This window comes from Drosophila kikkawai, chromosome 3R (genome assembly GCF_030179895.1).
Source record: "Drosophila kikkawai strain 14028-0561.14 chromosome 3R, DkikHiC1v2, whole genome shotgun sequence".
NCBI lineage: Eukaryota > Metazoa > Arthropoda > Insecta > Diptera > Drosophilidae > Drosophila > Drosophila kikkawai.
The window spans coordinates 35,028,719-35,052,530 of record NC_091731.1 but is presented as its reverse complement, the minus strand read 5'-3'; the positions used below and the strand labels follow the sequence as shown (position 1 = coordinate 35,052,530).

The 23,812-nt window shown below is 39.7% G+C and overlaps 1 protein-coding gene across 8 annotated transcripts in view; it reads left to right on the top strand.

The window, feature by feature from the left end:
- pum (pumilio) overlaps nt 1-23,812 on the top strand; it is a 190,843-nt gene that overhangs the window by 162,042 nt on the left and 4,989 nt on the right. For all 8 annotated transcript variants that reach the window (XM_070287517.1, XM_041774579.2, XM_070287518.1 and 5 more), the window contains 2 exons: nt 16,632-17,096; nt 17,744-17,960. In XM_070287517.1, coding sequence (XP_070143618.1) covers nt 16,632-17,096; nt 17,744-17,960 — 682 coding nt within the window. The remainder of the gene's footprint in view (nt 1-16,631; nt 17,097-17,743; nt 17,961-23,812) is intronic.

The following is a 23,812-nucleotide window of genomic DNA, read 5'->3' as shown; positions in this document are numbered from 1 at the left end:
CAACAACAATGCTGCTCGTTAGGCTTGTCCAGACAAAGGGGGAGTTTTCATTTCTATATCTATATATATATATATATATTAGAGGTTTACGCCGATGGTTAAAGGCATCGGCGGCGGCGTAGAGGTCAAAATGACTCGGCGGCGGCGGCGTAGTAGTCAGAAAGAACCGGCGGCGGCGGCGCGTCAAATAAGGCAAAAAGGCCATTTTAATGAGTTATTTATTTTTTTTTAAGTTTTATAAAGAACAATGACACTGAAGGCCGCGCTGAAGCTGCGCCGATGCCGCACCAGCGGCGCGCCGCGGCGCGCCGTTATTTTCATAATTTGGCGGCGGCGCGTCAAATAAGGCAAAAATCGGCGGCGGCGGCGGCGTGGCGCGGCGGCGTATATGTCTAATATATATAGGGATCTAGGAGCTGCATTAAACTTTACCATTTAGTTTTGTTTTCGTTTTTAGAACGAACGAAAAAAAAATGGAGACATTGTAAAGAGAATTGGAAATGCAAATTGTTGCAGTGGCAAACGATGCGAATTGCAATTAAAACGCATTTGCAATTTGTTGCAATTGCAGCATTTGGCAGTTTCGAATTTAGAGTGCAATTCCCGATGCAGTTGCAGTTGCAGTTGCCATTGCAGTTGCACTTGCAATTTGCGTAATTTGTCACTGCATTTAATTTGCTACTCCATTGCAGAAAGCCACGGGGGCGAAATGGGGGAGTTGCCATAGAAAGCTAGACGGTTTTATTTTCGTTTTGCCATGGTCATTAATCTGTAGCACACTTTTTTGGGCGGAAGGAGGTGGTAGGATATGGAATTATATTACAAAAAACATTTGGTTTTTGGTCATTTATGGGTTTTTAGAAAGGGGGAAACTAAATGTATTTTAAAATAAATTTGTAAAGGGTTTCCTAAGGATGGATATTTAGTTGAAAATGTAATAGCATTATTATTAAATGGGTGAATAAATAATTTTGAAATTAAATAGGGATCATTGATTAAAGGTATTTAGCAAATATAAGTATAAACAAATATTAAATTGGAAATTTAATCTAGAATTTTGAGGAGGAGAAATAAAAAGCGTTAAATAAAAATATAACAAAATGTTAAATCTTGCTAAAAATATATGTTAAGCTTAGGAAAACCTTAACTTTGAGCAGTAATTATATTAGATAATTCTCTTTAAAGTATTTCATATTTTTACAAGATCAAGAATTTCCGCTTCCGATTATTTGTGGATCTTAATCCCAACTATAAATACAATTCAGATTGCATTCGACACACACAGACATGCGTTTTAAGTTTTCTTTTATTTTTGGTTCACCTAATTTGCATGCAGAAGCAATGGGAAAATATTTATGCACAATTAAATCAAGTGAAAGGAGGGAATAAATTCAGCACACACACACACACTCCTCTCTGGCACGCTAGCGAAAGCAGCTGCCCGTTTGGATAGGCTATGGAAAAAAATGCAAATGACATTAAAGCCGGATGTGAGAGTGTGTATGCGAGTGTGTGTGTGTTTGTGAACAATGGGTAACGCAGTAGTTGACCCACATTCACCATCTTTCTCTCTCTTGGTCCCTGCCAGAACTGTGTGCCAGTTTTTAATTTTTCTTGGCTTTTTCGTTGCTCTTGATTTGCGGGAAAATTTGTACGCTCGATTTCACTTCCCCCCGAGCTCCCTTTTCCTCTCTGTCTCGTTTATTTCTGGGCTTAATGTGCATTAAGCATGTGTTTGCCGTTGTGTGAGTAAGTGTGCGCGTGTGCTTGTGTCTGTGTCTCGCTAATTAAGTGGCATTATGTGCTCTTTTTTCCGCCTTTTCCGTTTCCGGTATTTTATGCTGGTCACAGGTTTTCATTCTCCTTTCTTTTTTTTTAAGGGAAAATTTCAAGCGGTTTCGCGAGTTTCTTCCCTAAATGTTTTACGCTTTTTCACAGAGTTTAACAAGTTAATTGGATGCCTGTTTTTTTGGGGGAAATTCTTAATTAAAGTATTGAAAAAGTGAAAAAATTCAAAAGATTTTTTATTTTTTCAATAAAAATCTTGCCGAAATCGGCATTAAATCATAGACCAAGCTTCCTTGAACTTCTAAAATAAATAATATCCAAGATAATTTATATTTTGGCATCAGCTTTAGGCCAATCTCAAATCCCAGAGCACACAAGGACCACCATAAGTCTGTCAACATGCATTTTGTTTATAAAATCCAATTTATGGGCACAACCCACGCACTGGCTTTGCTATTTGGCAGATTTGCTGGAAAAACTCCCACATTTCGCATTCACATTTTCCGCATTACCAGAGAGCCAGCAGACCAGCAAACCGTCTAAAAAGTTTACAAAGTTCATTAACAACAAAAACCCATTTCTGCCGCATCGACCAGCGGACTAATGCAATCAATTTCATTGCAACTAATTAAATATTTAATATGCATTTGCCAAATGCGTGGAAAAAAGAGCTTTCTCGCTAATGTAAATGTAATTTGATTGTATTCACAAACACGGCCGCAACAACAATCTGTTGTAATTTAAATGCGGCATTCTGGGAAAAGGGCGTATTGGTTTAGGGCGTAGCACATTTACCATGTGTTAATAAACCGGATAAAGGGATATTCATCTTTTATAAAACCATTTTTTTTTTTTGTTGCTGCGCAGGAAATGTCATTTTAAATGTGGGATAAATATTTCAGCGATAAGCGTGACATTTACATTTAGTGTCAAGATATGGTTATGAAAATTATACATGTATCAGTTGCTTTTTAAATTGTATATAAATATTTTTAAAATATAAAAATATTGGGAACTTTGTATTTGTTGTTTCAACACTTTAAAAAGCAGCCAAGCAACAATGACAAATTTCTTTTGCGCCTTTAAATTATTTCTAATTATTTTGCCATTACACTTTTCCTTTAACAATTTTCACTTGCAATTATTACGCACAATTTTCATGGCTGTGAAGCGTGAAACATGAAAAATCAAAGCGTGTCCGAGAGTCAAGAAAATAATTAGTTTAATTTACTTTTTCTTCTCTGGTGTTTTTTCTAATTTTTCGTGTTTACTTTTGAGTTTTTGCTAACACGAACCACCGAGAGCCACCAACGAACCGAAACGTGGCAATGATTGCTGGCTCAAGAGAGGCGTTTGTAACTTTCATTTGAAAGCAGGAAATTAGTTTTGTGGAATTGTATTTATTTCTTTTTTGTATTGGCGACTCTTATTGCCAAAATGTAATAACTGAAATATATGTATACATATACTAAAACTCCCGACATCATAATCAAAACTTATGTCTGTCGGCCAAAGTTTAATGGCCAGCAAAATATATATATTTTGGCTGGCAAATACAAATTGTGGCAATGCTGCTGCTGCCAGCACTCAACGCTCTATCTCTGGGCATATGCTGATAATAGTGTTAATTATGCGCCTGTCAATATGCCAAACGTTTTCAGTTTCAGTCTGAAATATGCCCCTGGTCCCTCCTCCTCTCCCTGGATTCTCGTTCATTCTCTGGCTGCATTTTCGTTCTGGTTTTGGTTTTGGGACTCGGGGAATCAGTGTGTGTAAGCCCAACTGAATCACCGGACAAACTAATTGAAGTTTGCATTTAGCACAGTGACAAAACATTTGTACAAATCCAAAAACAATTCCGGGCTGCCCTGACAAAGCCATTCCACAAGTTATCGCAGCTGTTTTGCCTGAGGCCTTTGGGCCAGAATAATGCAGCAGCCAGACACCAGAAACACAGGCGAACAGCAGGAGTTGGGGATATTTTAGATTCAGAAATGGCAACACAATTTTCAATTTTAATTAAAGTTCAAACTTTGCCAATTATCTGGGGAGGCGGCTGCTGCTGCAAAGCTGCTCTACACAGAGTGCGGAGTGGCCGTGATCCCAAATTAAGCGCATCATAATTTGCATACGATTATGTAGGGGTTAGCAAGGGCCATGACTGATAAATCAATTTGTCCCAGCTCAAGTTTTATTTGAAATCGAATGATTTCAGCTGGAATTAGTTGCCAAATTTGTGGGTATTAGAATGGTAATCGGTACTTTGTAATTTAGAATTACTCATTTCAATGGATTTTTGCAGGAAATTATAATGAATGCTAGTCACGAAAACCATAAAAGTAATTTTAGTATTTAGGAAATTCGAGAGAAAAGCATAAATTACTAAATATTCATTTTTATTCATTATTTATTTTACCTTACATTAATTTTACTCTTATAAAAATATATATATTAAACCATACATTTCTCTTTGTTTTCTCTTTTTAGGTAAGTTTTCTCAATTTAATACCCCTTGACATTTTGCCGCAAAATGCTGTAAGTACCACGAGTTGCCTTCAATACAAAAATATTACAAAAACAAAATCATTTTACGTTTCTTGTTTTGTTTGATAAATGAAAAATGTAACAAGCTTTTCCGATTCTGTGGGTAAAAAACTGAAATCCAGCAGATCCATAAAATACACGTTACAACATGCTGTTGGCCAGGGTTGCCACCGCACACCTGAAACTTTACATACTAAAGGCTTTGCGAATCAACATGAAAATGCCATCGCATTTAATGCGAATGCGAAACTAAAAATAAATGCAACGAAAAAGAAAATACCTCGACCCCATGGACAACATGCAACATTTTGAAAAATTTTTCAAGTTCCACAAAAGAAATGAATTGTGCAAACTCCATGGACATTGCACACATTTCTCTTTATCGTATATATATATATATCGTATATAGATTTTTTTCTGTACAAATTAAATTGTAGTCACAGTCCGATTTTAGTTATTTCCTTTCGTTGGGGGTGCGTGTTGTGGCCTCATAAAAATTTCAGCTAAAAACTCCAGAGTTCCCCGAGCACTGTTATGGCAGCCATTTTGGATTAGCCACTCTGCTGCTGCCAGTGTGTGTTAGGGGGGAGTGTGTGTGTGTGGCAATAAAAGGAAATCAAAGTTTATAACATTCACTGGGCATTCACACTTGTGTGGGCGCCGGTGGAAGTGTATAAAGCAAGCAAGTCCTTTGGTTTTATCGATGTCCAAGTATGGCAACTGTAATCACTGTAGAGGGATAAATGGTGGCTAGAAAGTGGAAAATGGATTTTTAGGAAGTGTCTGGTCCTGAAATGTGGGTAAAAAAGCTGACTTTAGTGAAATATAAAAGTTAAATTAATATAAAATAAAAAGATACCAGCTTTTATAGCTAAAAAATCAATTGATTACAATTTTCCCAGTAACTTCGACTTTTAATATTCAAAGAAAACATTTTTAAATAAAATAACTGAAGTTTTTCAGTATTTATAAATTGAATTTTTGTAGTTGTTAAGATATTTTTAATATATGTTAGACATTCTTCTTAAATGTTGATGACTTTAATCAAGAAATATTTTTAAAGTTCAAATTTCCACAATTCACTTTTCAATAATCTTTAATATTTTCTGGATAAATCACATTTATTTTTGCTTTATCAGTATCTGACCATTTCTCTCTCATTAGCCAAGCAATCAAATCAAACAAATTGTTGACAAAATTCCAGCAAAGTAAATAAATAAAAACGCCCGAGGTCATTAAATCAAGCTCACGCACTTCTAACTAAAACGCACCACTACCCACAAGAAGCACCACCTCCCACTGGAGCAACCACGAAATCAACGCAAATTACAATAACTAAATGCTTTAACTTACCCCCCAAAAATAAAAACCAAACAAAAACGAAAAACCGGGCTAAGAAATGTTTTATGTAGGTATAAACGGGAGTTGGTCCTGACGCTAAATAAATAAACTGTTAAAATATGCACCACACCAGGTGTAAGTGGGGGAGAAGGGAAAAACTAAAATACAGAGAGATAAAAGTTAAAAAAAAACTTAAAATTAATATTATATTTTTGAAATATATATACAAGATTTATTTACAAGTCTAAACTCAGTTAAAATTCCTATTTTATAAATAAGCATTCTATTTTGATTTTTAAATTATCTTAATATTTCTACTACCCATTTTCTCTCTCTGCACAAGCACACAATAAGTGTGAAGGAAATTTCCATAAATCACATTTCAGCGAAGGCAACTTTTCGCGTGACAAAAATCAACTAATGTGGTTAATAAAAATAAAGCAAAAAGAAATGAAGGAACAACAACAACAACAAAATCCAAGTAAAAATAACAAAACAGAAAACCTACCTGCTAACTGAGGCGCTAAGAACCGCCCGCAGAGGCCAGGCTAGCGGGAAATAACTGAGGCGGAGGAGCGTGACAAAAGTTTATAGGAAAGTTAAACTGAACTTAAGCAACAAACGATGGGAAAGCCTGAGCTTGGAGGCGGGAAACCCAGCCAACCGCCTTCCACCATCCTCCTCTCCACTCCCACCATGTAAATCACTTTCAGCGCAAACTTTTGCCACCAAACGTTCCTTGAAATTTATGCAAATGTTGTTGATGTTGCTACTGTTATTACACTTGTTGTTGTTTTTGTTGTTGTTGCTCACCACCTGGCGCTGGCAATTGTCGTTGACATTTTCACCTGCTTTTCCTACGGTGTGATAAAACAAAAAAAAACCAACTGAGGAAGAAGAAAACTTTGTGCCCCCGAAAAAAGTAAATGCTTAAAGTGTTTTTGAATATAAACCCCGACACTTGGAAAAGTGTAAAAGTATAAAAAATGGGGTGCCGAAAGGGGTGCAAATGAGAGAAGTTCTCTCCATACAATTTCCCTACGATTGACACTTTTTCTGTGGGTTTTATGACCAGTTTCGTGTTGATTTATGTTTGAAACCCACTGATACGTTTCTGGCATTAATAGTTTTTCCTGAGGGGTAGTTGGAAATAGAGTGACACAGGGTCTTGTTTGGTTAGTAAACCTCTGAAATGTTTGCCCGATAACGTGACAGAAAATCAATGAATACTGGAAATGCGTTCAATTTTGGTTTTTATGAGTACCATTAGAGGGAGGGTAGTAGTGGTAGTTGATGATGTTGAGGTTGCCTGCGATTAGGAAGTAGAGAATGGGTACAAAAATAACCAATAATTCATTAGGTGTCTGTGCCGCCTGTATGAGCAAACACCTGCAGAGGCACACCACCACCACCACCTGAGGGTGGAAAATGTCAAACATATTGCTGGGATGGACAAGAAATCGATTGACAAAATATCCGGAGTGCACTAAAGCTAATGAAAGTTGTGGGACATATATTCATCTTTGATGTATTCTTGTATTTCAGATGGGTTTTTGTGCAAATGGGAAGAAATTTCTTTATATTTTGGGAATGAAAATTCTCTTTAGGTTATAGGAAAATTAAAAATAATATCTAAAAACCATTCAAATTAAAATACTTAAAGTAATAAAGTCTGAAAATTATATTAACCTTTGTTGGCAAACAGAAAATGTATATTTTTATCATTTATAAAAAAGTTTCAACCCGAAACAACCCTTGAAACAATTCCAATTTCCAAACCATCTCTATAAAAACTTACCTATTCCCATTTCTGAATCAAAGGAGTAGTCTGTCACAGGACTGAATAGGATTTTTCCAATATTTCTTCTTTTATTTTCTTGTAATTCAAATATGCAAATTTATATTCTCCTCAAAGTCCTCCTATGCAAATTTGAACCCTTTGAAAAATGCCTTTAAGTCCTCTGTAGACCCACACAAACTTTTACCTAATGCCATTTCATGCTTTAGTCACCCACAGTAGTAGTAGTAGTTGTGTTTAGTTTTCTTTTTTGTTTCACTCTCTATGTGAAAGAGAGAGAGGCGGCAGTAAGGAACAGCCATTGTCCCCACCGCATATGGCAGCTTAATTTCATTTAGTCGTGTGTCCCCAACCACCTAGTCACCCTCTTACTCATGAATTTTTCTCATGGTCTCCGTAAGCTTTTCTAAATGCGAAATTCCCCGACTATAGACGACATCACGCCCACAAAATGCCATTCAAAAAGTGGGCGGCAGCAGGGAGGCAGTGCAACTGCTAGCGCTCACTCATTATGTCCTAGACAGGGCTGGAATCCTAAAGAGCACCGGGGCACACATTAAAAATGTATGGTGTGACAGGGGCGCAAGGCAAAGTGCACTGGAAAAATTGTAAAAATGTTTGTAGAAATATTTTTAAAACAATAAACTATAGCTATAGTTTTCTAATACTGGTAAAGTGCTATTTATAGCTTCTAGCACTTTATAGAATTTAAATTATTACCTATTCTTCTGAAAAATGTATAAGATTTTCTTTCTCTGTCACCGAGATGCGAATGCCTACTTTTTGAGACCGCCGTCGTCGTCGTCTAGTTCAAACACACGGCAAACTAAGAGCAGCGAGAGGGGGTCAAGACAGGATGTACTACACCTCCCTCTGCGGTTCTGATCACGACTATGTGTGTGTGTGTGTGCCTGTCTTTTGTTTGCTTTTGCCGTTGAAAATCAGGCTATCGATTTTTTTTGCCACAAGGAGAAAATGCTAGGATATGGGGGCGTGGCCGGTTACTTGCGCTTTTTCCGCCTGCTTTCTGTTTACTTTTCCACCGAGGAACGGACACGGCGCCGTTGACGTTGAAGGAATAGGAACCACAGGCAGCAGGCTCAACTTTAAGCAGATTTCCATCGGTGGGTGGGAACGCGTAAGCGGAAAAGTGGCCACTGAAATGGAAATTCAATTTGAAAATGCTGCAGACAGGCGGTCAATCAAAGAGTTTGACAGTTTGGCCACCTGGTGTGGGTTATTTAATTTGCAAATAGAAACTAATTTACCGGCAATTAGCAGCAGTAGCAGCAGCAGAAGGAGCAGCAAATAGCACAAGCACAATCACCAAAGGCCAAAGCAAACAAGGACTCGAAGCAGACAGCAGGTTCTGCGTCCAGGATCCCAAACCATTGTGTTGCTCTGCTAAGCAATTAATGATTTTCAGTTAATTTGAGAGGCAAGTCGGGCATGAAATTGAATTTAAGACGCCAAGCACGTACTGGCAATCATAACTGACCAACAGAAAAAAACAAAATACAACGTTCAGAGTCGAAGCATCAAAAGGAGTGCCAGAAGTATTCCTGTCAATTAATGGCAAGTTTGTAGAGTCCGAAGAGGAAGTATTGCCAAGTCAGAAGAGGTGTTGATATCAGGGAAGTCACGTATTCGGGAAGTGAGCAAATGAAACGAGAAGCAGGGCAATTTATGGGGGGTTTTCTACAGTGAGGAAAGCCTCTTTGTGGAGTAATAAAGAGGAGAATGGTAATTGGGAATTGATGAAAAAGGAATGTACTATCAAGTACATCCATGAAATAAACCCAATTAATGGAAAGTCCAGGATTAAGCTCTGTCTCTCCCTTACAAAGGTCAATTTCCCTACAGCCTCTATCCCATCCCTCCCACTTTCCATCACTCTGCACCTCCGCTGAACTCTATTTTTCGGTTGAAATGCTGTGAGCGCAATTTTCGCTCAGCAATTGTCAAACAGTGACAATCATCGAGCTGGAAAACCCCGGGAAAACTACGCACTGCAGGTGCTGCCCGATTTTAATTGAAATTACGTGCATTCGTGTCCCAAGAGAACCAACTTAATTCAATCAAAATGACAGCTAAACGCTCGCTTCCTTAAAGGCCAACCAGCTTCAGCTTTCAAAAAAAGAAACCTAATTGACTTTCTAATAGTTGAGCAAATAGTTGTGTTCGCCTCGAAGGAATGCAACAAAGCTGGCCAGACAATCAAAGTTGGGGGTGCTGAGCTGAGAGCCACGAAAAACCATCCACAGCCAGCCGGAAAATCTTTGCCACACACAAGAATTTTCTTTTCGCTCGCTCACTAGCCTGTTTTTTTTTTTTGTTTTTGCCCAGATTGTCTTGTTTGTTACGGCAAATAGTTTTAATGGGCGGCGGTTTTCCGGCAAGAGCAGTCAAACTTTTCCCCAGGCAAGAAGACAATGGTGGGTGGGGGTGGAAAAAAGAGAGAGGAGAGCAAAGAAAAACTCCCTTCAATTTACAGCAATTTGTTATGAAATTCAAAAGGGATCTGCATGGTTTTACTTCCTTGGCAATTTGCAAGGCAATTAAACTTGACGGCGGCAGCGGCGAAAGTTTCCCTTTCCTTCCCTGCCGCGCCTTTTCCCCGAATATTATTATTTCCTGGCCGCAGCACCACGTTGCGTATGCGCAACGTTTGACCAGGACGAGAGGAGTAGAGAGTTTCTGCTGAAATAAAAACTGCATAAATAAACACTTTGGCTGGAACAGGGACTCCCGACGACTACGACGACTCCCTTACTTTTCCATGTAATTCCGTGATTGCGCATTTATGGCTTCATTTGCCTCAAACATTTTTATGTCCAATTTGTTTGAGAGGGGAAAACGGCGCAGAGATGGGGAATAAATCGGGAAGAGATGGCGAGCAGTGAGGCGGCTTCCTTTTGTGGTAATTTGCAGCGTCCTTTGAACCCCACCCACCCCGCTTATCGAACATTTGTCCTGCGGCCTTTGGCCATATTTTACTTTAAATGTGCTCTTCATGTAAATGAAGACTCCACTCTTTAGTCCCTTATTCGAATCCATATATCAACATTGTATTTACCGCTGCCGCTGCACAAATTAAGGTCACATTTACCGAACATTCTCTCGCGATTTTCACTTGCGTCGGTCGACGTCTGTGCGTCATCATTAAATAAGGGAAAACCAAAAACTGAGCCAAACGAAGAAAGGCAAACGTAAAAAGGAAATTGCGTAATTTCATTAATAAAATAACACTGCCGAGGGGAAATGGAGCGCAATTCGGTGGTTCTTTCTGTGGTGCTAGTGGTGATGGTGGTTCTTTAGTGGTTTGGATTTTACAGAATTCAGTCCTTGGAATTGGAATGGGAATAAAATGGCCATGAAATCTCTACTTTTGCATAGTAAATTTGGCCAAAAGTAGATTAAACTTATGAGATTTTGGGTTTTGCGAGAGAATCTTTGCGGGTTTTTAGTTATTAAATGAATTTGCAAGTCAAGTTTAATATCTAAAGCTTAAATTTAAACTGATTAAAACTTGTTTAAGTGCCTTTAAATACCAGAAACAGAGGTTTCTGTGGCTGACTCGAGTTTTGTTGAACTTATTTGGGCCACTATAAAATTCCCAATAGCCCCGTTCCACGTTGCCAAAGTTTGTCATCGATTTGTGAACTTTTCATTATTGACTTAGGTAACATAAGCCGGCTTAACCTATTTTTCATTACTCCTTGCCTTGAGTGCCTGGAATTTATGGGAGGAACCGTAGAAGAAAAACACGGAAAGGCAGAAAATGGGGTAAAAATATGAAATTCCTGCAAGGTTGCTCTGCAAGGGAAGAATAAAGTTTCACAAAACTTATGAAATATAAGGCAAAGTTGAGGCGTAAATAGAAACTACAATGTCGGCGGCTCCACCTTTTCCTATTTTGCTGCCGTCTCGTCCTCGTCCTTGCTCGTATATTTCCTTTTTGCTTTTGTGGCTCACGTTTCAGTTGGAAATTGCGAGTAACGAGGAAAATTAAAAAGCAATATACAAACAGCAATCACGCACACAGCAGCAGAAAAGAAAGAAAGAAAACCGAAGCTCAAATGAAAGAAAGTCAAAATGTACACAAAGAATAATTTTTAAGGCACTTTTCTATTACTTAATACATTTTATTGAAATGAAAACTTAAACTCTATTAATCAGAATTTTCTTTCAATGATTAGACTTTGTTTTAGATAATTTCTAAAATATATAAAATATACTTTTAAAAGTCCTAGTTGCTATTTCTCTCTCTGCATTGGACATGTCCATGTGGGTGTGCCCTTAGCCTAAAAGTAGGCATCAAAAGCACACGCGTGCGGTCATTAAGTAATTCGGTTTAATGGTCAGCGAGCTGGGCCACTCTTTCGCCTCCAGATCCCGCCTTTCCCCCCACTTTTTCCCACTTTCCACTGACCACTTGTGGGTGGTGGCCTAATGAGCCACACAACGCGAACGGAACAGAACACGCCGAAAGTGCGCTAATGTTTGTTTGTGGCATTAATTTTGTTTACAAGTCGTTTGTGCGAAAGGACCTGACCCGATCCAGACCGGAGCAGACTGTCACTATCCTTTCATTAGCGGGTGAAATTCCCACACACACTCTTCTTTGTTTTTTTGCTTAACTGGGCGCTCTGCTCCTCCTCCCCCACCCATCATTCATATTCAATTTGCGTTCTGTTTTTATTACGCCTTAGCGCAGACTACAAATATTTGAGTTGCACTCATTCTGCCGGGAAAGCGAGGGAGGTGGAGAATGGAAATGGACACTTTCTCGAGGAGAACACTTAATTGATTGCTTTTCAGCTTGAGCTCCATTGCTCCAGAGGGGTTGGCTCTGCGTAATTGATATTTAATTAAAGCGCAGCTCTACTTGAAGTACTTGCCAACTCATGAGTGTCGTCCGGCTAGGGAGGAAGCAAGACAAGAGGGAGGAAGAGTCCTCGCAACCGGAGAGACATTGAGCGTGAGTAATGGCAGCAGCAGTCATCGCAAGGAGGAAAGTGAGCTAGTAAGAAATTCAAGGAGACGTCAGGAAATTGCAAAAAATAGGAAATTAAATCAACTGGCCAGTGGCTGAAATTTCCAGATTTTACTGCGAAGAAGTCATTCAGTTCAAGTAGTTTAAGGCAATCAACTTGTGCTTAAATCTTAATGAAAAGGATTCAATTTCAAATAGGAGAAAGGAGTTCATAAACAAGCAATAAGGGGAATCTTCAAACAATAAAATTGTTCAATCAGAAGTGCAATATTGCTTTACAAATTGATGATAAATGAAGGCAAGATGGTATAAGTTTGAAAGAATTTATTAATAAATATTAAAATGGTATTTTATTAAATTCCTATGAAAACCACCAAACCCATTTTACTTTCAATAAAATTCCCATTCTAATAAAGACTTTATTTAATAAAACTTCCCACCTCCTATCCAAACCAAATATGCGTCAACTAATTCGAAATAATTTCAACAAATCCTTATTTGTCTGAAACAAAATCCACACTTGAGGAAATGCCCGCCACTCGGAAAACAAAACAGAGAAACTATGTCAAAGTGGAAATGGAAGCCAGTTGGGGAAAGAAAATAGAAAATAAAAATAGCAACAGAAACCAAAACACTCCAATTGCAGCAAATCAAGCCGAACGAAGGAACAACTTTGTATGTGTATATGCCACTTGAAACTTTTCCGGCTTTCCCGCAGACAAGGTGAGGTAGTAGGCAGTTAGCCAGTTGGCCAGGTCCTCGAGCTCGTCTGCTTGTTGTTTGCCTTTCGTTGGTGGTGGTAGTGCTGCTGCTGCTGTTTTTTTCCTGGCCATAATTATAAATCAACTAGCTGAGTGCGCCCCACCTGCTACTGCTGCTGCTGCTTACTCCCAACTAACTAATCCACTCAGGCCCAAAGCCAAAGGCAGCATTAAAAGCCTGCCGCCCTCGACATTTCCCATTTTGCCACCGGCGGCGGCGGCGACCCACTTGCAACAAGTTGGGTGGGGCTCTGAGCGGGCATATTGCCATAGTTAGTTGACTCACTTTCACTCGGAAGGGCGTCACAGAGACGAAACTGAAACAGAAAACAGGAGGACACTAAAAGAAAAACAAAAGGGCTTCTTACAAGCCTAGAAATTACTTTAAAAATCTCTTGAAATATTTATTACATTATTTTAGATCGATTTATTTTCAACAACTAAACATCTAAGAAAAAACAATCTTTTTTATTTCCTACTCTGACCCATAACTTTTCTTCCAGTGCTGAAGATAGTGAGTGAAGGAGAGAAGTGGAAATGCGACCCGAGTCAGGGCATTTCCCCTGTGTATGACATCAGCTATAATTTCCATTACGAGAGTCGAGCGCTGAAAATTGTACACCAGGGAGCTTATTAAGCACGCTCCCCCTTTCCATCTTGGTAATGTGCAAATGAAATGAAATAAAAATGTCAAAGCGCGCGGGGTGAACGAAAAAAAATTAAAAAGCAAAAAAAAAAGCTGAGGGGTTACCAGAAACACCAGAGAAATCCAAACAGAAATAAAAAGGAGCCACACGACACCGAAAACTTGGTCAGGATTTCCCATAATTTCACTACTACTACCACTGACTTACTTCTCCTTCTCTCTCACTTGTTGCCAATTTCCTTCCTTCTCGTCCAATTCTGCCCCATAATTCCCATAATACCCTGTGCCCTGAGTAATGTTAGCCTTAGGACAATAACTCGAGTGTGTCATGTGCGGATCGTAAATTTGCCACTGACCCAGCCATTTGCATAAATCAGAGGGTATTGCAGTGACTGTGACTGTGGAGGAATGTAGACTTATAGGGCCATTAAAATCGCATTCAAGAAAGCTTTATAATGAGTTTTTGGTCACACTGGCCGGGCAGTGATTTTTGGGATTTATGGAAAGGGAGAGAAAAGGGGTTTTAATAATGAAATTATTGGGAAATCAGGAAAAAAGTTAAATTTTAGGTCAACATTTTATTAGGAAAGGAGTTGTAAATTACTGAGAAAAGGATATAAGTGTGACCAGACGCCCTGAAACCTTAGTTGGGAATTATAGTGAGATTTCCCAGAGAGGGTGGTGGCAGCTCTTACGTCACTCGGCAACTAAATCAAAGCGTTGCATACTTTTACAGCGTGAAATTACATAATTTTTCCCTCCCCCTTTTACGCCACTCTACCACCGCCCTTCTCCCATTTCACGCACTTTCCCTTTGTTTTTCAATTTCGTTTTAATAATCGTAAAGAGAACTAAGAAGAAAAGAAGTGGGCAACTGGGGATGAGAGGACTTTGGGGAACCATGGCAACCGATGGCTCAGATTTCAACGCTTATTTGGCTTCTGATTATTATTTCATGCTCGTGGCTGGCAGTCGTCCTGAATCCTGGAGTCCTGAGTCCCTGACTGAACCCCGAGTGCTGTTCTCACGCATCACGCGCCCAAAAGCATGCAGGCCATGATATTTGCTTTTTATCGCCTTCGCCACATTTCCACATTTTTCTCCTGCTCCTCCTCCTCCTCGTTTGCTCCGTTCATGTTCCCTTTCCGAAAAGTTTTGCGTGTTATTATTATTTTACTTTGCCATCTTTTTCTGCCACGTTTCGGTTTTATTTGCCCTTTTTGTTCTGCTTTTCCCTGCACCATTCATCAATAATTCACATTGATTTCTTTCTCTCTGGCTCGTGCACTCGCCTTAATGTTAATGGCATCCCCAGTTGGCTTCCATTTGCTTCCCTCTCGTCTTGGCTCGCTTTGTTTACCGCCACCATCGCCCTCCTCCTCCACAGTTCTTTGCAGTGTAAACAATTGACAGGAGACTCTATCGCGGGAGTACTGTCTTTCGAGGATGGGGCGTGGCGCAGAGCCATTGAAGCCATTATGCACATACACATACAGAGATATAGTAGCATTATGGCCCCGCATGTACAGTTATACAGTTACAGGTGTGCGTGGCTCCAAGGGGACTGCGAGAATTTATGCCAAAGAACGACCTGCATTTAAATTTCCGAGGGAATATTCCCAATTCGTTGGAATTCCAAGGGAAAAGCCACTAATTCTCGGGCGCAACATAAAAGTGAATGAAAAGTGTGTGTTAAGGAGAAGGGGTAATACGAAATTTTAAAATTAAAAAAAGGAAGAAAGCTAACTTTAGCAAGTCTAGATTTTATATACCCTTGCAGGGTATACGTTCTATTATAACTAAGCCAAAAAGGCATTAATTTCAATTAAACTCTAACCTACATACAAGTGCGCATTCACTGCCCAATCTGTAAAGCCAATTTTAAAACACTTTATGTAACTTTTAACTTTTTCAAACTGTTTTTTATTGAGTTGGATTTTAACCTTTTTTATATGTTGCTTGCCACACTACATGCAGCAAACAAGGCATAAAACAGGACGATATTGGGAGAAGGGGCTGGGAGCAGCAGAAGAGGCAACAGCAGCAGCAACCGGAAAAACAGTGTAACACAACACTCAGTCATGCGTTTTTCCATACGGCTTGCTTCTTGTTATTCTACTCTCTTTTCTGCATACTCCTCCGCATATATCTCTTTATGTATATCCATCCCCGTGTGTGCGAAAGTATCGCATGCTGATTTGATTGGATTTGATTTAATTTTCCAATTGAAAACACTTTATCATGTTACACGTGTGTGCTCTGGGTGGGTGTGGGCTGCTAGAACAACACTGCATCAGCAGCCCAGGAGCTCACTGGATCTGTTGAGAAATCCTTATGGCAACGGGGCGGATACTTGATATGACGAATAGTCACAGCCAGCTGCGATATGTTGCGCCCTATTAAGCGACGACGGTTTCACGTAAGCCAAAAGAGAAATCCGCCGGCAACAGCAACAACAACAACAGTTATGCCGGATAAAAGGGGGATTTATTGGCAGGAAAAATGATTAAAAAAGAAAAATTCCAGGAAATCACAAGGGAGTTATGTTAAATACATGTGATTGGCTTGTGGCGTTTTATCAGCTACCCTTTATGGAGGAAACGTAAGCCGGGCTTACTGAAGCAGAGTTAAATATATTTAATTAAAAATATTTATATATAATTGAAGCAACTCGAGGTACTCACAGGACTTTATTGATAATAATTAAACCAATAAAGACACAAACTAACCAGCAGTTCCTCTTCTCTCTCCTTGCAGCAACTGTTCCGCTCGCAGAATCCTGGCCTTGCTGCAGTTGCCACAAATGCGGCAGCGGTGGCAGCAGCCGCAGCAGCGGCCACATCCGCAGCAAGTGCAGCGGCAGCTGTTGGCGCTCCCCCCGTTCCTGGTGCACCCAACGGGACCCTGCAACAGTCGCAGCAGCAGCAGCAGCAGCAACAACAACAAATGCAAATGGCAGCAGCCTCGCAGCAGTTCCTGGCCGCACAGCAGCAGGCGCAGCAGAATGCCGCCTACGCAGCCCAACAGGCCACGCCCTACGTCATCAATCCGGGCCAGGAGGCTGCCCCGTACATGGGCATGATTGCCGCTGCCCAGATGCCGCAATACTATGGCGTGGCGCCCTGGGGCATGTATCCGGGCAATCTGATCCCGCAGCAGGGAACGCAGCCGCGACGCCCCCTCACACCCTCGCAGCAGGGTGCCGAGAATCAGCCCTACCAGGTGAGTTGAGATGGCCAGGTGCTGGTCCTGCCCCCCCAAAGTCCCCAAAAACAGGATGTACATAAGGTGTAAATAAGAGAGAGACAAACATGAAAAAGGGCTTTACATTAGCGTTCATAAAAATAAAGCTGCCTAATTAATAAACTTAGCCAGAAAAAGTTGAAAATCATCTATAAACATTTTAAATATTTAACGAAAATTGGTAGAAAAACATGTCCAAAAAAGCACATAATTTGTATTGTATTTATACGCTTGGAAATTACATAAACACTAAATTGATTTTATAAAAGATTCTGTACATTTATAGATTTAAAATTAGCCCAAAGCAGAGATTAATATATTTTATTTAAAAAAAGTAAATAATCAAGGAAAATATATGTTTAATATGTAAATTAAAAAGAACAAAAACAAAAGAATAATAATGTAAATCAGCTTTTCTTGTTCAGTAGCCGAAAACGGAAACTTAGCCCTGCAACATTGTATATTTATGCTCTGTCTCTCTTCTCTTTTCTCTCTCTTTCTCTTTTTTGTACTCACATCATCAACAACACGTTCTCCCATAACCGACCTACAAAACCAAAACAACCAAAATCTAACCCTGTACAAATCGAAATCGCCATCGTGTAAAATATCGTGCCGTGCCGCAGGTGATTCCGGCCTTCCTCGATCACACAGGCTCCTTGCTGATGGGAGGACCCCGCACCGGTACACCCATGCGCCTGGTCAGCCCCGCCCCCGTTCTTGTACCGCCGGGCGCCGCCCGTGCCGGTCCCCCGCCCCCTCAGGGACCGCAGCTATATCAACCACAGCCGCAGACGGCCCAGCAGAATCTCTACTCGCAACAGAACGGTTCCAGTGTCGGAGGTAAGTCCACTAAACATCATCCAAGTGCAGAACAGTGGGGTGAAATGAGTGGCTTTTATAAAATTTATAGAGTTCAGTGATATATTTAAATTCAGTAAATTGATTAAACTTGGGCCACGTGGCGTATGATTGATATTTAAAGGCTCCTTATTTTATAATTCTACCAAAATCGTTTCCAAAACAACAAATGTTCAACAACAGTCAGAAATTTGTCTTTAAATTCTTGAAAAAAACAATTTATATTTAATAGAAAAACATATTTACAATAACTTTAAAAAGTTTCTTTCATTCCTCAATTACATTTCTTAGAATTATAAAAATCTATCGCTCATTTCGCCCAGTGTACTCACCTGTATCACAAATTGTAATTAGTGTAAAGTGTGGCATATCTTCATCAACATCAATTGACCAAACCCGTTCGTTCCTTGTACAGCCTGTATATCTGTATAGCCATTAATCTCTGTTTATCTAACAATTCCCTTTGTATTAGAAGGATCTCAAGCTCGTAAACAGTAATTTTCGAGCCTGCAAAATGTCTTTGAATATGTATCCAAACAACAACAATAATAACAATAATAGTAATAATAGAACAAAGGTTGGGAGGAGCCTTGTCAGCTCCCTCTTCAGACTTCAGTTATAATAATACTATAACAATTTATAAATTCAAATTATCATTTCGATTATTTAGTAATAAATGCTCTGGTTACCCAGTAAGGTATATTAGTTGTAGGAAAAACCTATGGAAGGAGTAGAAAATATATATAAATAGTTTGCTGTAGGTTTTTTGAGGGTTTTTTTTTCATACATTTTTATAATTTAAGAGCATAAAACATTAACACTTGCATTGTATTCCCAAAGCATACATTTTGATAGCTCCCCAAGTATCAATTACAGGGCATACATGCATTTAGCATTAGTTGGTAGCCTAGAATGCGAATGCATTGCACATGATGATGATGATGACGAGGGAAAGCCATGAAAACCCAACTGTTTGTGTCAGTAAATTCAGCTGCTTTCCATACGTATGTATGTACATGCATCTATACATATCTAATGCACAGAAGAGCCATCGAGAAGAAGTAAACTAACAACAATTGCATGCCAGCACGCAAAATGTTATTATTGCCAGCAGAGCAAAGGCGAAGGCAACTGCAAAACTCACGACGACGACGACGTCGACTACTGACTCATGCAATTTTAAATGTAACGCGATGAGTTTGGGGGGGAATTTTCCAGCAGGGAAAATGTTTCACATTGCAAAAGGAGAGAAAACTTTGATAGTTGTGTCTCGGTTTATGCAGGGAAAATTTTATGGAATTTGTTGAGGATATGAATATATAAATTTAAGCAATGTTTTGTCTTGGTATTTTCTACAAGTAAATTTTTAAAGAACAGACAGAAGTTTCTAAATTGTTTTAAAATACAATACATATTTAATATTGTACTAGTAGTTAGCAGTTAAATTCTCCAACTTAAACACTGCATAAACTATTAATTTAGAACATATCCTCCAAATAGTTTGTCTGTCTGTGCCCAAAAATAACAATTTGAAATGGAATAGCTTCTGGGGCCTATCATTGTTTTTGCCAATTCCCTGCCATTGTTGTAAATTTATAGAATTTCAAACTATAATTAATAACAGCAATAACAGCAGCAGTCGTCAGGCAATGAAAGTTTACACTTTTGTGCTAAAACTGTCTGCCACAAAAACAATGTCTACGATTTTGTATCCTTGCACCTATTTTGGGGTCAAGTGAGAATGTAAACGAAATATAAACTTAAATTGCTTAAAGTGCGCTTCACCATCTGAACTTTACAGGCTTCGGAAAAAGCTGGACAGCTCCATTAACTCCATTAACAATCAGGCGAAATCAATTATTACGCTTTCCACCTACCGCTTTTTATTTTCCGACCGCATGCAAAAGCGCTCTTTCCATTAACGAATTTCCCGGGATAAGGCACACAGAGTGAGAAGGAGTTGTTCAGGGAGCGCTCTGGCGTTATTATGTCGTTAATTCATTTTGCCTCATATGGCAGTTTAATGAAGTTTCCAGTTTTTCCGCGGGAACATGACGTATGAGTGATTACGTATTTCAATTCTTTTTTCTGCCTTTTTTGTTGCCTTAAATTGTTTTTCACGTTGCATTTTTTAAAGGCAATGCCGCCGCGCTCGCTTGGCTCTTTAAGAGTCCTCGAGTTAAGTAATTCAGATTTGGTTTCGAACACGAGTGGGGGAAATTCAATTCGAATTCAAATCCAATTCGCTTTTGAGACGCAAGTCAAGCCCTGACATGGAAAACTAGTAAACTGCGATGATGCAGGTGATTAGGCTAAGGGTCTCTCGAGGAGTGTGCCACATGTGCACAGAGAAGCCACGCCTACGCTACCTATTTGGATTAGGTGCACTGAGAGGAATAGTTTTGAATTTAAAGATATATTTTGAATATAAAATAAACTTCAATTTGTTAGATATTCTTTCCTCTGAATTGTGTAAGAACTAATCCTGATTTTATACAGCTCATTTAGGAATTATTTCCCACAATTTTCAACTGCAGTGTAGCAACCATTCCGCTTGCACATTCTCATCTCAATTACAATTAGCACATGGCACCCACAGTTTGTCCTCCGCTGGCACAAATCCCCACTAACAAGTGCAGCATGGCAGATGGCATTCTCGTCCTCGTTCTCATCTCGGTCTCATCCTCATCAGCAGCAGCAGCAGCAGCAACCCACTCATTATGTTGTGCAATCGATGCCTTACAGTGAACACATCCCTCTAACTACTATCCGTCTGGCTGTCTGTTCGTGTGCAATGTCAAAAAGGCTTTTTAATGGAGATTATATTGTTTTAAGTGGCTGGCTGACTGAAGGAGAACAGCAGCGGGAGATCCCCTTTTGTGTCACACAGACAAGCTGCAATTACAAACGTTAATGCGCCTTGGCCTGGCCCCAAAAGGGGGTGGCAAAAAGCATTTCGGTTGTGGGAAAGCTGCTTGACTTTGCAACCGCCAAACCCATTTTGGCCATTGCCTTGAAAACAATGAGGGTAGCAGCAGCAGCAGCAGCACAGCACGAGAGCACAGTAGCAGCAGGAGCAAACATCCTCCCTTTTTCCAGGCTAAATTATTATGTACACCTTTCGCATGTTGGCAACATGTGATTGCATCAGAAACAGGGTACCCTGGGTACCGGTTGCAGGATGCAATCTGGTGGCTGCGGGGAAAGTGAAAGCTCCATCGAAACCACCACTTTACCTACAATACAGCACATTGTTCCTGTTTCTCCTGCTGCTGCTCCTGCTCCTGTCCCTTCTCCTCCTCCTGCTACTGCTCCTGCTTCTGTACCTCTTCCTCCTGCTACTGCTCCTGCTCCTGTACCTCCTCCTCCTGCTCCTCCTTCCCCTCTGCTTTCTCCGTCAGCCTTTTGTGCAAATGAATTCGTTTATTTTGTAAAATGTCAATTGCTGTGCTGGCTTACAGGACAGGATAAGGGTGATATAAGGAAGGGGGCTGAGAGGAGCAGTAACAGATGGAGCAACAGCAGCCAGGGCAGGAACAGGAGTAGGAAGCTGGGCAGGAGGAACAGCCGGAGCCTGACACTTGCTGCGGTGTCGGTAGGTGTTTTGTCGGTGGTCGTGTGTTGTGTGCACTTTACGCTTAATGAAAGTCTCAATGATGTGTACCACACGGCGTATGCGTGACGCAATGCAAATGGGATTGCAGCAGCGCCGCACAACAAAAATAAAAGCAAGGGTTTATATAACAGTGGAAATCTATTAAGACTATTAGTATTTTATCGATTAAATCACTGTTCTTCCTTTAAGGATATTATTTTCAAATTATACTATTTATAAATAATATTTTAATCATTAAAGTCTCAAACAAATGTCCTTTTCTAATTGAAATTAAACTCTCAATATTTATAATTCAAATTAAATTTGATTCCTTTAAGAAACATAAATCAATCTTAGTTTTCTTGCTACATTTATAATCCTTGAACTTGTTTCTTTTTAATAGAAATAAGTAATAATCACTTAACATTTGACATTCAAACAGACAGAAATTAAACATTTATTTACTTTTAATTGTAGCTTCAAAGTAAACCCTAACAATCTGGCAATTAAAAACTAGCAACTAACTCGATTTTAAGTAAATTAAAGCAAACTTTTATCTGTCGGCAACAGTGACTGCAATTTAACTGCCAAAGGCAGGCAGCAGTCAGAAAGCGGGAGGTGGGAGGAACTTGAAAGTTCTGGTGGCAGTAAGCGAAAGGACTAAATGCGAAATCCCGAATGCAATGTTCAGTTTAATGACAGCCAGCGGGAAAGTCGGTAGAAGTTTTAATTCTTGCATTTAAATTGCAACTAATTTGGCGGCTCTCGAGACATAGGATGAAATTTCAAATGCAGACGGGGGAAAAACACAAACAATTTGCATCAATGAAAGTGTTGGAGTTCGTGCAAGTATCCATCCAGTGTGTCTGTTCAGTCTGTTTATTTTATATCCTGGACGGGCTTTCTGTTAGACAGGTGCGTGTAGTAGTTGCGCAATTCTAAAGGGAATTATTCATGCAATTTGTGCGGGACGCTGGCTGCTGGCTGGATTTTTGGGGGGAGGATGATGCTGTAAATAAGGTGGAATATTGCAGCCTCCTTTCCTCGCAGAGAACATGAAACAGGGGAACACGGCCTGACGACACGACCCTCAGTCTCAACTCGAATCGTGAGTGAGAGCTGCTGGCTGGGGAGACCATTTGCCAAATGAAACTGCAACCATATGTGTACACTGAGCAGAAATTTAAACAGAAAAGCAGGGGAAAGAGATTATATTATATAAAGATTTTTAAAAAAGAATAAAGGTTCTAAAGAACTACTAATAAAGTTCTAAAATCGTACAAGATTCTCTAAAATTAAAAGGATTTTTTACTCTATCAAAGAGAAATATGGAAATTAAATATATAAATTTAATTTTGTTTAATAATTTATGCTAAGAATTCAGCTAAAGTTTTTCAAATGCAAAGTTTTTGTTCCCAGTGCCTATGAATCCATGGCTGTAACGTGGCTGAGGGGTGGAGCAGGCGTCTCTGGGTGTGGGTGGCATTAAAAAGACGCCAAGTTTATTGCAGGCGACATTTTGTGGTTTATGCACACGTTCCGCAAATAAGGAGAAAGCGTGGGGATTGGAGAGAAACAGAGAGAGAGAGACGAGTCGAGAGACGAGACGAGACGAGGACGACACTTGGCCGCCCGTGTCCTTAGCTTAATGTAATGATTTTATGAATTATAAATGCACACACGTGCACATTATGCACACGTCTCCCGCTGGCTCTCTATCTCTCTCGCCCACACACACACAATGCGTGGGAAAAAAAAGAAAAAGTGAAAACGCATTAAAACTGCGAGTCATTTAAATGTCGGGAGAAAGGTCGTGAGAGTGGGCAGAGTGGGGAGGCTGCCTGGGTGTCGTGGCAAAACTATTCTCGGCTCGGGCAACTTTGTAAGCGCTGTTAAGTAGGCTATGAAAAAAACGGTTTAAAGAGGCATTATATGAAATGTAATTAGTGCTAAAGCCCAGCTTCAAAGTAACGGAAATGCAGCCGCAGTTAAAGTGTGGCTTTAATTGTTGCTTTATTTAGTATACTTTTTTAATATCAGAGTATCCTTTTAATAATTCCGTTCTTTTTGAAGGAAATTATAATTTTATTAGTGAAGCAGTCATTTCCGACCCTATAAACCATATATATTCTTGATCAGAATCAACAGGCGCGTCTTTCTGGCCCTGTCCGAAAGAAAGTCATATTTTTGCCATTTTTCCAAAATTTGATAAGGGGTTACATCATTAAAATTCTTAAAA